At 34.3% G+C, this 15,319-nt stretch overlaps 1 protein-coding gene across 1 annotated transcript in view; it reads right to left on the reverse strand.

Annotated features, from left to right (window-relative positions):
- Nucleotides 1-146: 146 nt before the first annotated feature.
- LOC117328333 overlaps nt 147-15,319 on the reverse strand; it is a 33,907-nt gene continuing 18,734 nt past the window's right edge. The window contains exons 8-22 of the mRNA XM_033885859.1: nt 14,404-14,630; nt 13,908-14,089; nt 13,549-13,700; nt 12,670-12,741; nt 11,584-11,632; nt 7,817-7,956; nt 7,190-7,415; nt 6,294-6,397; nt 5,145-5,299; nt 4,761-4,890; nt 3,711-3,923; nt 3,279-3,505; nt 2,676-2,857; nt 2,029-2,176; nt 147-349 (exon numbers count right to left, since the gene is read on the reverse strand). Of these exons, the coding sequence (XP_033741750.1) occupies nt 252-349; nt 2,029-2,176; nt 2,676-2,857; nt 3,279-3,505; nt 3,711-3,923; nt 4,761-4,890; nt 5,145-5,299; nt 6,294-6,397; nt 7,190-7,415; nt 7,817-7,956; nt 11,584-11,632; nt 12,670-12,741; nt 13,549-13,700; nt 13,908-14,089; nt 14,404-14,630 (2,305 nt within the window). The 3' untranslated portion in view covers nt 147-251. The remainder of the gene's footprint in view (nt 350-2,028; nt 2,177-2,675; nt 2,858-3,278; nt 3,506-3,710; nt 3,924-4,760; nt 4,891-5,144; nt 5,300-6,293; nt 6,398-7,189; nt 7,416-7,816; nt 7,957-11,583; nt 11,633-12,669; nt 12,742-13,548; nt 13,701-13,907; nt 14,090-14,403; nt 14,631-15,319) is intronic.

A 15,319-nucleotide genomic window follows, 5' to 3' on the forward strand; every position in this document is an offset into this window, starting at 1 on the left:
ACTACAGATTTATCCATTGTCATCCGAATTCAACCAAAAGAAACTAAAAATTACCAAACACTATAACCGACTCTATCACAATGATAAAAACGGTTTACAACAATGAATTTATTAAAATCACATCATTCTTTTTTATGTTTCGAGTATTAAATTCCAATCAGTAACTTGGATACATCAACATCTCCTGTTTCCTCCAGTGTCCCAGGGTACCTCACCTACAAAATGTTAATGTCCCGACACTTGGCATAGCCTCATAAATTTGTGATGGTGGTCACTCCATTTTTGTCGTTTCGGGGAACTAAATGCCTCATAACCAAATTACAGCCCTGTTTCCTATCTGTCTGTCGACCTGCAATATCAATCAGAACTGTGGATTATTTGGTATATGGTATCGACCTTTTAGCTGTAACGTTTACTTTGCATAGTTAAAGTTCAGCATGGCTATGTTTACGTCGATTGCATACTATAGATATATATGTATAGTTTGGTCAGAGCGAAATCACTGTACATAATCAAAGTCAATCTGGGGTAAGACTGTAAACAGGTTAATACCAAATTGTAATCCGAAGATTATAAACATATACATGTAAGATAAACTCGGGATAGAATGACGCGTCGTCTTCTGACAAGCTAAACATATATAGAACTTTGTCAACTGCTAGATTCCCCACGCTAGTCAAAAATGGTTCTTTTTATTTATTATTTCCTCAAACGAAATAGTTGCCATTTTCTCTATTTTGGATTCTTGTATATTCCTACTCATCCATGTCGACAGGTGGGTTTCTGGTTTGAAAGGGAGGCAGCAATAAACCAAACTGACCACACCCCTTCAAATTATTAGAGTATGAAAAGTTATTCCATTGATGTTACTCACTTTACGTCTTATATATGGACATAAGGTCAAACAAATATAAGTTAGTCAATCTAGATTTATTGAGTTCATAGTGTTTGCAAACACAATATCTCGAAATGACACGAGTACCGCTTGATTTGATTACGTGTATTATTTTTTTCCATCAGACTTTCCCAAAAGAATCAAGAATTTATCATAATATACGTGCTGAAAGCAATTGTCCTAATCAACTACTCCACGTCTCACGCTTAAGGGGATATGACAATGTCAGGAAATAGATAACCGATGCTCATGAAAATTAACATGAGTGATCTTTGTGCAACTATTTGCTTTGTTACAAAAATCTTTGTCTTTCCATGCTAAATATCTTGACATCTAGACTTTTTGAAAAGAAAAACAGGGAATTTTTCCAAAAACCTATTTTTCAAATTAATCAAATCTATGTGATATTCTATTGGTTACAGGGATAATCCCTTTTTAGTTGATGTTGTGAAACTTTTCCGTAAGTAAGAATCTCATTTAAGCGTCATTAATTTTTGTATTACACCAAAGATAAAAAAAAAATCCATAAATTAAATCAAATAACTTTTCTTGCAGTAATAGATTTTGATAAATATTAGAAAAATAGAATATTACTCTACCATGAAAATAAAAATAAGATAACGTATTTACAATGTTTTTCGTTTATCACATAAATATATTTCATCACATTGTTCTGTCGTGTTCCTGGTGTCACATACCAACATGACTTCTGACACAACATAAGAAGATGTATCAGTGCTCGCAGGGGAATAACTCTTACGAACTTCACTCAAGTGTAGGTCTGACGCTTGATTTGAAATCATTTTTCTCGGCAGGTAGCATTTTACGAGTGCTTCATATTCCATTAACTAAATGGTTAGAATTGTACATAATCATCTTCACCGTATGATATCTTTCCTTTGGAGGCCTAAAATTGTTTTGTGAAAGGAATGATGTTATCTTATTCGAATGTATTGCATATATTTAAATTTTAAACATTCGTATCAAACTAGGCGAGTATATGTGTTCCTTTACCCACTTATTACAATGAGTACAATGAATATTGATTGTAAACCAAAATATAACCAATTTTCAAAAACAACTGACCAATACGTAATTGTTCCTAGTTTTGAAACAAAAAATAAATGTTTTACCAAATCGTTTCCCATCCTCAAGAGTCTCGGAAAGCTCGCTGTTTTTAGTTTCCGGTAACCATAGTGACATTATTCCAGCTACTACGGATGCTGTGCCAAAAATGAGCAAGGGTACTGCTCGTCCTAAGTTACCCTCAACGACCTGACTCTACAAAATAAGAAAGTGACTTTATTTAGTTACATTAGAGGTCTTATGAAATATTCTCATGGCGACAGAATAAACAAACAGAGGAATAGTATTTAGAAATATTATAGTTCCGTATTATCGCGGTACATAACGGAGGACGGCTTGCGTCGTTATTGTTGTTGTAGGCATATTACGTCTTCGAAAGACAACAATGGTAGCGTAAGCTATTGTTAGCGAATATGAAATTCTGAGGCGTCAACCGTCTGCTCTACCGTCCTGGTCGTTTTTGAGAAATTTAGTCTTAATTGCGAAAATAAAAATGATATATAATTATGAAGTTAGGCTACATTGTATATTAGTGCGCCGCCCTATTGACTTTTCAGGAGAAGATAATTGTGCATCAAAATTTATTGTATTTTTGGATTATGTCACCGTATGAAAGACTTGTTCAACTGTAAAGATAGAAATTATAAGATACAATGAAACACAATTTGTACACATTCACTGTCAAACTACATACCAAATCGGCAATGTACGGCGCAATCATACTCCCTATACGAGCGCACGAGGAGCTGGCGCCCATCCCGGCGTTCCTTACAACGGTCGGGTATAACTCTGCTGACCACACATATATCACAGCGAAGGCAGCAGCTGCTCCAACCTTACCCAGCATGGCCAGAGTGACTGTAATTGGCTGAAGACCTATGGTATTGAGACAGTAAGACACTTTATTATGATGATTTCTTATCAAGAATTTCTGTTTTCGGAATATTATTATTTTTCATATGTTTCTGTAGTATGTGTCAGATTTATGTGCGTATGAAATCAGGTTTTGCTATATCACATATATGTGATTATACCTTTGTTTATGAGGTTATAATTTTTTGTTTTGCTTAACACCCAAATTTATTTGAACAGAAGCAAACCGACAGCTTTCAAGTGACAACAAGGCATAAACGAATCTTATAGATGTAACAAGTTAGGATGTTCACTATATCTTTTATTCGCGTATTTGCTTTTTTTCATTTTTAAGTTGTTTTACTTTTTGCTGCCTTTAACTTAAATCGATACAGTTCTTTCATTTTGAGCTGACAGTTATGAACACTTAATATAAATTACTTACTTTCACCTGCGTATAACATGGGGAATATTGTTATTACGCATGCAGCACCGCCAACTATCATACATGAGGCATGGAGAAGTCTTCTGCCGACTCTGTCGAGTAAAACAAGGCATAACGCATAAGCGGGAAACTCGACCAGGCCAGTCAATAGGAAGTTCACGTAGAAATCACCTCCGAGGTTTCCGGTGTTCAAGGAGAGGCCGTAGTAAACCAAACTGACCACACCCCTTCAAAACATGTATGCATAAAAGATTATTCTATTGATTAAAACTATCTTACATCCTCCAGAAGTGGTAGCATAAACATAACAGTGAACTAACAAGATTGGTTATATCGTAAACCTAGTCTATCAGGTATCGCGATAGGAAAATAATGAAATTCGGTAAATTCAATTGCATACAATTACTGCCAATATCAAAGGGAAATAACTACCAGTTAAAGAATATGATGAGTGTCCTTATAAGGAGAACACGGGATGTAAACAGGTGCCATAGGCGACCAGTTTCCGGTTCCTCTATAGAGTCAGCATTCAGAATCTTCTCTGGAATCGTCACCTTGTTTACCTTGGCCGCCTTCTGTATGATCTTGTTGGCCTCCTCGATTTTACCCTGACTGATCAGCCATCTCGGTGACTCAGGGATAAACCTAAACACAAAACTGACCAGCTCAGGTTCTTGTGTTGTTTGTAGTTGAATAATGAAAATTCAAGGATACATTTCAAAATTCCTAGCCTTCATAATGAATGATGATATATCTCTTAGGGAGATAAAACCATTTCGGTAAATTACGAGGGCTGATTGATAAGTTGTAAGCCTCGAATGGACGGATTCGAATTTTGCCGGACATATATTGTATTACTTTTCAAATTGACCCCCGTATCATTTTGATAGTTAAAGTGTTTGATATTGTATTTCATGACATATTCTAGATAGCTACTCAATCAATAGCCGAACATTAATTGTGCGCTAATTTAGGTGTCCTGTTGAATTGAATGATCACATTATTTACCAATAGTATCATCATCATTTTGTTGTTGAAACAAAATTGAAAGCCGTGAATTACCGGTAATTTATACGTATAATTCGTAACTTTGTTTATTCATATAATGATCATTGCATTCATATCATCTAAAAGAAAATTTGCCATTGTTATATTATATTATCTGACTAGAAAGCTTTGTGACTTTGAAACCCCTTTTTGGGGCGGTTGTCGTGACGTAAAGGTTAAGCATCTTTTTTTTTATTTTTCTGGCAAGGCAATTTGGTTAAAGCCGTAGATCATGAGTTAGAAGAAATCTGCCATGACAAAAAAAATAATATCAGTCCTTATCTTTCTTGTATTTTTTTCCAATCAAAATATACTGTTTCAAAGTAAAATGTTGTGTTTCATAAAGAGATCATGATAAACCAAGACAGATAATATACGTTATACAAATGGGTAACTAGCTTAAATGTCACTTAATACTGGAAGGCATGTACTTACCACCAGTAGAATAGGAAGACGACGGAAGGTACGGCAGCCGCGATTTCAATAGATTTCCACTCTCCGAAGGCGTAGCCTATCCCTCCCAGAATGACCAATCCGGCGGCAGAAAAACACTGGAGGACAATACCTGCCCACACACGCTTTGAAGGACCAACCAACTCCATACCTATAATGCATAATTGCAACATTAAGCTGACTACAAACGCTGAAAGACAGGCTTACAAACACGTTGGCAGTCATGTTCATTCATTTATAGACACAGTATATTGTATGGCTGTTCCATTCTTTTCCTCTTTACTGATTGCATATTAGAAATATATATATAAATACCCAAACCCATATATTATATACAATTTTCCCTTACTGATGATTTATACATACTTATGACGAAAGCAGTCATGAATACTCCAGCACACGATACTCCTATAAGGAACCGAAGTACACAAAAGGTGACGAAATCCGGAGCCCATGCTAAACCTAGGGTCGTCCCCAGTAGCATTAAAAAGGAAAAGTGCAAAGTCTTCTTCCGTCCGATTCTGTACGGAAAATCAAATTAAGTGGGTGTGAAAGATAATTGATATACCAAACATATGTTATGTTTTGTCTTACTTTTTGAAGACACCACAACAGTTTTAAGAACGCATACATTGAGATTCCAAAAATATTTATTATCTACAAAATGTATACATTAACCAGACATAAAATGTTGACCTCGTAAATTACAAAAAAAAAAAAATAAACGTTAAAAGAAAATGATAGTTGAACTGATCATGAAGTCCAACATTTTCGACAGTCTTCAATAATATGTTATCTTCGTCGATAAATGTTTTATTGGCAAAAGGAAAAATGTAAGATCTTATTCATAAGGATAAAATGACAAACAGAATATTTAGAGGATATTGAATGGTTTCCTGTTGAATATTGCATATATTTCAAGAGTATGCGAAGCACTTCTGAAAATATCGAAATATTCTGTCATACGAGTGAAATACATGTGTTATATTCAACAGGAAATCTTTTAATTTCTTTTTTTATCAGCGTAAACTTGACGACGTCATTTTGAAAGGACTGATCAGGGCAATTTAAATGTTTTCTGCGGTTATTTTGGATAATATGTATATGAAAAGCTAACATCAATTGAGTATTTTTGTCAAAAGCTAGTCTAAATATATCAGAAATATGTCAAAGTAACACATTTACCTATTTTCGCTTCGATTGGAAAAATCGGCAAGTTCCAATGAGGTGAAAACAAAAGTTCGCTCTGATTGGTCATAAACGGATACCTTTTCACTGCAAAATCTTTTATTTTTACTGCTTATTGCTGCAGTGAAAATATAAGTTTTATAAGTATGATAAATTTCTATATTTCACTGGCAAAAATGCAATAAAAAAGAATAGAAGAAAATAAAAAAGAACAGAGGCGGATCGAAGTAAATTCTCAAACATCCTGTTCATGACATTATAAAACTGTGTATTGCAATGAAACGGCATATTAATTTTGTTCGTGTATTTAACAAAATGGAAACTTACATGTCTGATATAGACCCCAGGCCAACTGATCCAACCATCACTCCACCGAAATAAATCATCTGCGCATGTGTCGTCTTCAATTTGTCGTTACACACGATGTCATGCTTTAGAAAAGATCATTTCATATCAACAGACATTTTGAAATTATTACACCATAATATTACAATCTGACAAAACAATGAAACCCTAATATTTAAGAATTGATAGGTAATTTTGTTGCATGCATGTATACTGAGGGAAGTGAACACAGTTAGAGTAAAGGCCGAATTCGACTTGTAAGACCACTTGAGAAAATGTAAGTTTTAATTAGCAATCTGACGGTACCTAGCCAATAACAAGACTTGCGTAAGTTAGGTGGTGGAATGGGGGAATGGTGTCTTCAATGGAGGGATGACCGTCAACAACAGAAGATATTGTCTTGCTGTAAGTCCGTGTTCGTACTATATAACAGTGTAACGACTTTCACTTTTGATGAGGGTTTCTGTGACCTCTCTGTGGTGTGTGAGATAACGTTTTTTTTAAACATTATTCTTCCACCTTTTATTAGTACATACTTAGTTGCTTTGCGTTATTATTCTTGTGGAAAACAATAGTTATATATCTAAAAAAAAAATCATTGAATTCTGAAGCGGTATAAAACTGGATGGCCTATGTCAACAATGACCAACTTCATTATGTGAATTGCCGGTCAGAAGAACAAAAGCACGAGACAAGCAATCTTCATCGGAAAATGAAGCGATTTGAGTGTACTAGTTTCATTGCGACGGATCGAGAGAAAAACTGTAAATAATTAGTATGACAGCATCAGATACTGGAAAGATAGATATGATAATTTTTAACTATATATCATCATAGATATGATGAATGCATTGAATGCAAATGAATCCAGAACTTACTTCCGACGTGAATGTGTTGATGTAGACACTCCTGTCGTAAACCCAACTCGAACAGGCCTTTAGGTCGGTAGAGTTATCATCACCGTCGTACGACCGATCATACAGGTCACACTTGGCGTAATCCAGGGTTTCGTCCGTCGACGGCGGCACGAGTCGTTTGACCAAAGCTTCATGAGATGGACTTTGGATGGCAAATGTATCGTTAGGGTACCCTGGTATGGCACATCTGAAAATAAGCTTGAAATTACATTACGACTAACAACGCTTCTAGAACGCGATCTTATTTTCAAAAGTCGGTAACGGATGTAAAAGTCAAATAATCATTCTATAATATTTAATCTAATCATGATATATTTCATATCATGATATAAAAAAAACTTAGTTTAAGCCTTTAATTCTCTCATTCTATCAAACATTTATTGGGTATATGTTGTGTCTTTCGTAATTAGTTAAACATATCAAACAGAATTATTAAGGAGAGACTTTCAGCAGAAGATTATAAAACTTGTACAATCAATAAAAGATATAACACTTTTACCGCTATGTCCCTTTAAAGAACAAACACACCTACATATATGAACGGGGAATATCAAATCGTGTCAACAACATACTTGTAGATGACCATACCTGTGATCTGGAATGCCAAGTGCGAACACGCTCATTACCAAATGCATTGCAGTTACTAGCGGTGGGAAGCATAGCATCAGAAAAACACATTTCTGATAGAATCCAAATTCTCCAATAATTCCTAAAATTTCTTCGAACTTCTTCATTTAGAAAATGATTTAGTCGCTTTTCATAATACATACAGCTATATAAAAGCATACCTAGCGGTTGACGTCTTTTAATTATAACGTGATAAAATGTATATGCATGTACACGGAACAGCTGCTCTTTTAATGTCAATAATGTATTCACAAAAGCAATATAGAATACAGACATAACGACGATACCGTAATTCTAACTTAAAAGAGGACATAATACTAACACAAAATGCAGATCCACATTGAGAACCTTGCAAAAGTACAATAATAAGACCAGGTATTCCGAGTATTCATTGACGACGCCCGCCAGGCAAATATTGATTCAGTCACATACTCAAAATGAAAACGTTGATGGTAACATACATGTACGATTTCCTGACTTAATGTTGTACATCGAAATATAATATTACCAAATAAGATCATCATGTCGAACATAACACTTCCACTTGGTTTTCCTCAACCTACATCTCCCGAAACTGAATGTTGTTAGTTCTTCCGTCAGAGATGGAAATCTGTCACGGAAAACGTTATTACTTTGGAACAGGTCCTTGAATATCGAATCAACAGGTAAATGTTAACACTCTTCATAGAGGAAGGAATGGTGTTACTATTTGAGCATATAATTCACTAATGAGGAAATTAAAACCTAGATGAAGGAATGGTGTTACTTTTTGGGCATACAACTCACTAATGAGGAAATTAAAACCTACCGCTTACTTGTAAGCTGCCCTGTTGGTCATGTTGTAAGTTAAGATCGGTATAAGCGACTGTGGGTGTCTGTTTCATCGATGTCAGAAAATCTTGTCACTAAATCTGAATTCGCTTTAATAGATCAATAGCAAAACATTTTTACTCTGATGTTACACTGACAAGTCTTATCAACAACTATGGTCGTATTAATGGACGGTATTCCCTGTGGGCAAGATGAATACGATTAGTGTATGTGTGTTTTGGGAGGCTGTGGTATATTCGTGTTTGTGCTGGTAATAGCGCAAAACTGATGTCGATTGTGCTACCTCAATGAAACACACCAGCGAAGCCACGAAACAGGACACATCAATTGGTCTCATTATCAAAACGTATAAACCAGTCATCCCACTACCAAAATGCTGAGCGTTAAAAAGAAGTAGCAACTACACTGTATCAGTTTTATAGACTCATCTGGGGACAGAGCCCAAAGCCTCCCTGGCAAGGCCGAACGTTCAACTAAAAGGCAAAAATGTCAAGGGAAGCAATAGGAAGAAGAAAGTTGAGAAAGAGAAAAGATTTCAAATATAGTGGCCTCTTTCTATCCTGTAATGGGGGCAGTAGGTCGATTCTTACGCCCTACATGCAGGTTAGGTATATGATAAACACATGTTTATTTTGACAATAAAGTTAATGAGTTTGTTAATTGATATAGTATATATATGCACAATAATACTTATTGATGTCTTCTTATATAAACACCATTACCCGGATTTATAAAATCAATCAAATTGGAGGATACGTATACCAGTAAAAGATAGGCATGGATCTCCCTGCACAAAGCAAACACCTAAAAAAACACTTTCTGATAAAATTCATTTTGCAAAGCTTTCGTCACATACAGAGGACATACAGGGGACATACAGAGGACATACAGAGGACATACAGAGGACATACAGAGGACATACAGAGGACATGCTTTTCTTATTCATAAGCAAATATACATATGTGTGTACAGACGTATCAATTCTTAATATATTACTGATGTGTAATATATATGCGTTCACACGGTGTTTGGATCAAGGTCAGGGTTAACAAAAAATGATAGGGGTGATGTTAGTTGTTAAGAAACACAATGACGCGTGGATAGTTTTTCCCGGTGTCAAACCAGTTCATGTAACGTTTTGATGATTGCATTTGATTTTATTTCAGCTATAACGACCAGAAAAGTGTGTGTGAAGCAGACAGATGAATAAATTGGATATGAACCTGCCTCGTTTACGTTAGAATCCTTCACGGGAACACTTATAAGCAACATATCTATGCTGGTTGCTTAATGCAATCGTCTCCATTACAGTTCAAGTACGACTTACGCTTATCTCATAACCACAGTCGTATTGTGCAAGAATATACTGAAAATGCGAAAAAAAAACGGAATATAAGCTATTCAGCAATATGGTCCTGCGAAACGCCAATTATACGTTTGATATTTTCACTCTATCCACTTACCTAAGGAACATGTATGTTCCTTGTTACCAAAGTCCTCCTTTCCGTCAGATTTTTAAAAGAAAAAAAAACAAATTGCTTAGTTAAAACAATTCGTGCATAGTTGCTATGTATAGTTTTTTTTATGTTTTTTTTTCACTTTGTGTTTATATGCACATTTTAAGGCCTAAATGGATAGAATTAGTTTTACTATAATAATCGAACGCTAAATTCTTGAATGTGCTGGGCATGGGCATATTAAACATATATAATTCAACATTCCAGCTTTCTAAGATATGTCGCTTTTAGTCCTTGTATTGTTTAACAGAAGCAAGTTTCAGTGTATACGGAGAAGTTTTCTTTATTGATATAAAATCATTCATCATTTCTCATTCATAACAAACATGCTCATCAAAACACATCTTTATATACATATATAGTGATTCATCTATAATGCTCTTTATATCCATCGGATCAATTTGCAGATATTTTCGGACTTTCATTTAATTATCCACGAATCACTAATACGATTTTTATTTACAATAAACATTGTGAGATTGTATCACTTTTTTGTTTTCTATTTCATATCAGTATGAACACTAAGACACTGATAATCTGTACTAATCTGTATTGTGTTGTGCTCACCATAACTGTTTATATCCGCTGCTGTAATTCCTAAAGGATTTTCCAAAAGACCACACTCACGTAGTTGTAGAAGGTGAATGTTATAGTTCAAATAAAACTCCTTTTTGTTTCTTTTTCTTTTTTTTTTCATTTCAAAGGTAAAATTCACCTCTGTCGAGGCGCATCTGTATGAAAGATGGATTGACATAATTAAAGAAAACATAGGATTGGTGGAAAGAATGCACAGGATATCCAAGAGGCATTCTGGCGCCCACCATTGAGTGATCTTTATAAGTTCTGATCTTATATTTGCTTTTCCATTCTTTCTTCTTTTCCTCTTAATAATCTTATAACAAGAACTAGTGGACACCACAAAAGTTTAAGAAACATCCCTTCGCTTCTTTTCAAGAATAAAGCGATAACTTCTATTTTCAAAATCAAAGATGGCCGCCTATCGGATTTTTTTCTTTTTTTCATAAATGTGAACAAATTAAGCACAGCTAGGGACCAAGGGGAACCAAAACATTAAATTTGCGGAACACTCTTCCAAAATTACCCGAAAAATTGTGATAACAAACTTAAATTATCAAAAGCCAATACGGCTGCTTGTCGATTTTTTTTTTTTTTTCTTTGTCAAAAATCTTATTTAAATTGGCACAACAAGGGACCTAGATAAACCTTCATATGAAGTTTGAGAAATATACTTCTGTACCCTTTTCAAGAAATAGCAATAACAAATATTATTTACGGACGGACAGACAACAGATGGACGACAAACGGACGACGGACAGGCGACAGACTGACCACAGACAAATGGTGATATGAATAGCTCACCGTCTGATAATAGTGGGCTGGATCAAAAATAAGACCAATAAAATGACAACTGATAAGCAAATTTATTAAAATGCATTCGTGAATAAAACCTTAGTTTAAGATAAGACAGAATTGATCATAATTAATTAAGTAGCCTGGTCCTGATGTATTATCATCATATTTTTCTTTAAATTTCACTTGAGCACTTCCGTTATACTTCCTATACTTGATAATACATTTCTATTGTCTAGAATGCATCCAGTAAGACTCACATAAGTACATTTCATAGATTTGCATTGGTGATGTGTGAACCTAGTTTGATTATATCAGATATTCCATATTTGGGCTGAATGATATTACTGCTTCTGAAAGATAATGCTGGAAACGTCTCGTCCAATCAAAAGAAGGATGAACCCGTAAAACATTAATTATACATGGATATCGCTCATATTCTAACTTGAGTATATTCCCAATACTTCATAACTACATATATCTATACAAGTTGTTATCCGGAGGGAAATGCCAAATGGAAAAGATGCAAACTTTCATTTAGGTGTAAACTAAACTTGTGTAATGTGCTTTGATGTAATAATTAACTGATTTTCCTAAATTGTCTAATTGATTACTTTCATTTTCTTTCAAATGATGGCTTTCACACATATATTCCCCATTGTTCACGGATTTTTTTTTTCATAGAAAGAATATCATTCCTCGGGTCGAAAATTGTTCTATCACACCATCAATGTAGGTCAAGATTATGTTACTCAATTGTAGGTCAAAATTCTGTTACTGAATTGTCAATCTATTATTAGTATATTATTGCTTATACAAACTAATTATCTTTTTTTGCCATAACTGTACTCCTTAACCGATTTTAAAAACAACAGAATATCAATTCTTCAAATCATTTTAACAGGTAGCATTTCCATATGGTCGAGATAAAAAGTGGACAACTGTAGACAAATGTAGACATCACAAAATACCTATCATTAATGCATATTAACCTTAAGGTTGATATTTGCCCCTTCACAGTGACATAAATCTAATAGATTGCCTGGACGTAGAAATAACCAAGAATATCAGTGCACACTGTCTGTAAATTAAAACTAAAATTTGGTCGTCGATTCCTCATCCGGACTAACATGTATATCTCTTTGAATTTGTTTGTTGTATTTCTCCCTGGAAAATAAATATAAAAAATCTTTTAACATAATTAATTCAAGTGTGAATGATGACAAAATATGCAATCTGAAGTGGCAGTATGACGTCTACTACGTAATACATACGGAATATTCATTTCTCGGTAGATGAAATTATATTAATTTTCAAAGTTGATGAAAATGTATACTTCAGATCTGATTAAAAGGTGTATTCTTATATGTTATACAATAACCATACTATCTGCGAAAAAAATGAATACTATTTCTTCTTTAAAAAGTAACAGTGTATTTTTCACTGCCCCGTCTTTTACTTACTGTTACAATATATATTAGATTTAGAGTAACTTAGGTTCTATCCTGTATGTTATGCATAATTTATTTAAACAGTGATACGCTTAAGAATGCAAACATGCACTAGACTTTCTTTTAAAACCAAATATTGAAAATTATTTTTAAAAAATGAATTAAGGACTAGCCAATCCTCCTTATTGACAGATTTCTTTTGACCTATTGCGAATTTCTCAATCGTATAATAGGAACCAAAATGTTAGGCCCATTGAAGCACGTGTCCTCGAATGATGAAGCGGCTGTATGATTATAATGCAGTAGTATACTTTATTTTGACTATACTATCTCTAAATTTCAATCTTTATTGAAATGTGTTAATTGTTTGTCATGTTTACAAGTCTTAGAATTATTGTTTTGTTTACACATATGATTTATTTTGTTGATTACGCTTCTTCCTGTAACATTGTGTATTTAACACATCCTTTATGTCAGTCACTCTCATGTGTGATGTGATGTATACCAAGATACCGTTACTTACGTGCCGAATAGTCTAGCATCTTCTATTGTTTCTGGCAGACGTGTGTTTAGAGTTTCAGGCAGGAACAATGTGAGAATACCAGCAAGGACAGACGCCGCTCCAAATATCACCAACGGGATGGCCTGGCCCATCTTCCCGCCTATTATAGTTACCTGCAACAGCAAAAGATATTAACGGAATACGGGTCAAAAGTGAAAATTGGATAGCCTTAATTCAAACAACGATATGATTATCAAATTGTACTCACTTTAATAGAACGTGCAAGTTTAGCTGAAACATTTTGTGGCAAATTTTATATTCATTCTAATCTGTATACATGCAGTAGCATACTTGTAACATCTTAAAGTAATAAGATATACCGAGTCGGCTATCAATGGCGCCACCATTCCACCGACCCTGGCACCACAAGAGAATATACCAATGGCGGCATTCCTGAGAACAGTTGGAAACAGCTCTGCGGAATATATGTAGATGAGAGCGAATCCTGCAGATGACCCGAGCTTCCCTATCAAAGCTAGGACCGTTGTTAAAATCTGAAGATCTAAATAAAGGGAAATAACACAAATTAGATTAAAACATTCAAATATAGATACGTGATTTTTATTCTAAAAGTAAAATCAATTTAAGACGTTGTGACATTCGGGGCGTCGAAGACTGTTGTAGCTATCAGGCAGATGCCATAGTCATGATTAATTAATACATGTATAATAAAAAAAACCCATCAAATTAATAAGTTAAAGTTGATTGTAATGATCTGAATGAAAATTATAACGATGTATTTGATTTCAATGTAATAAACATATTAAACAAATGGATTCAACTTTAATTTTTAGGTCTACTAAAAATTGGCCATACCTTTTCCACCATATAAAACTGTGAATATTGTTGACAAACAAGCCACGCCTCCAGCAAGCATCATTATACAATGAAGTGTCCTCCTGCCTAATCTGTCGAGAAAAACGATGCTGATGATGTAGGCTGGAAACTCGACCATTCCAGAAAAAAAGAAATTGAGGTAAACATCTCCACTGAGATTTCCAGAGTTAAGGGTCAGTCCGTAATACGTCATACTGACCACCATCCTGTAGGAAAAGTAACACATTATTAATTGAAACTTAATAATTCTGTGTTAAAACAAAAACATCTAATGCTTAAGAAATGACATTTACAATAACCATTAACACATTTGAGCATTGCTTAATCTCCGCACAAATATGTCAGAAGGACACCATATACATTGTATAAAAGAAAATATTCAAGCATTAAAAGTATACAGCTATAGATGTTTATAAAGGATTCATAAAACATTTCGCTTTATATCTTTTATTGTATAAAACATATTTAATTAAATTGATCTTTAATTTATTCCATACAAGATATACCTTCCTAACGTTTTAGTGTGGTTCCTAGACAAAAACAAACAATTAATTGGCCTTAGGTTCCGTACACAGTTACACTGTTAGCACCTGGTCAGTTCCTTTTTGGTGAAAACAGTAACCATGCAAATGTATTAAACATTCATTATAAAATCCTAAATGGATAAGTTTGAACTAAGAGGATATAATACATTTTGTGTATGTGCTGAATACAGGACAAATGTAACTCCCCAACCCCTTACATGTAATGCCAAAACAACTCGAAAATAAGACGTGACTTACTTTCTTTAATAGAAAGCAAATACGAAGGTTTTATTTTGTCAAACTTTTGATGTATTATTCATGGTAAATGTTCCACTATTGCTTATCTTGTGCAACATGATAAAAATTACCAA

This window comes from Pecten maximus, chromosome 5 (assembly GCF_902652985.1).
Source record: "Pecten maximus chromosome 5, xPecMax1.1, whole genome shotgun sequence".
NCBI lineage: Eukaryota > Metazoa > Mollusca > Bivalvia > Pectinida > Pectinidae > Pecten > Pecten maximus.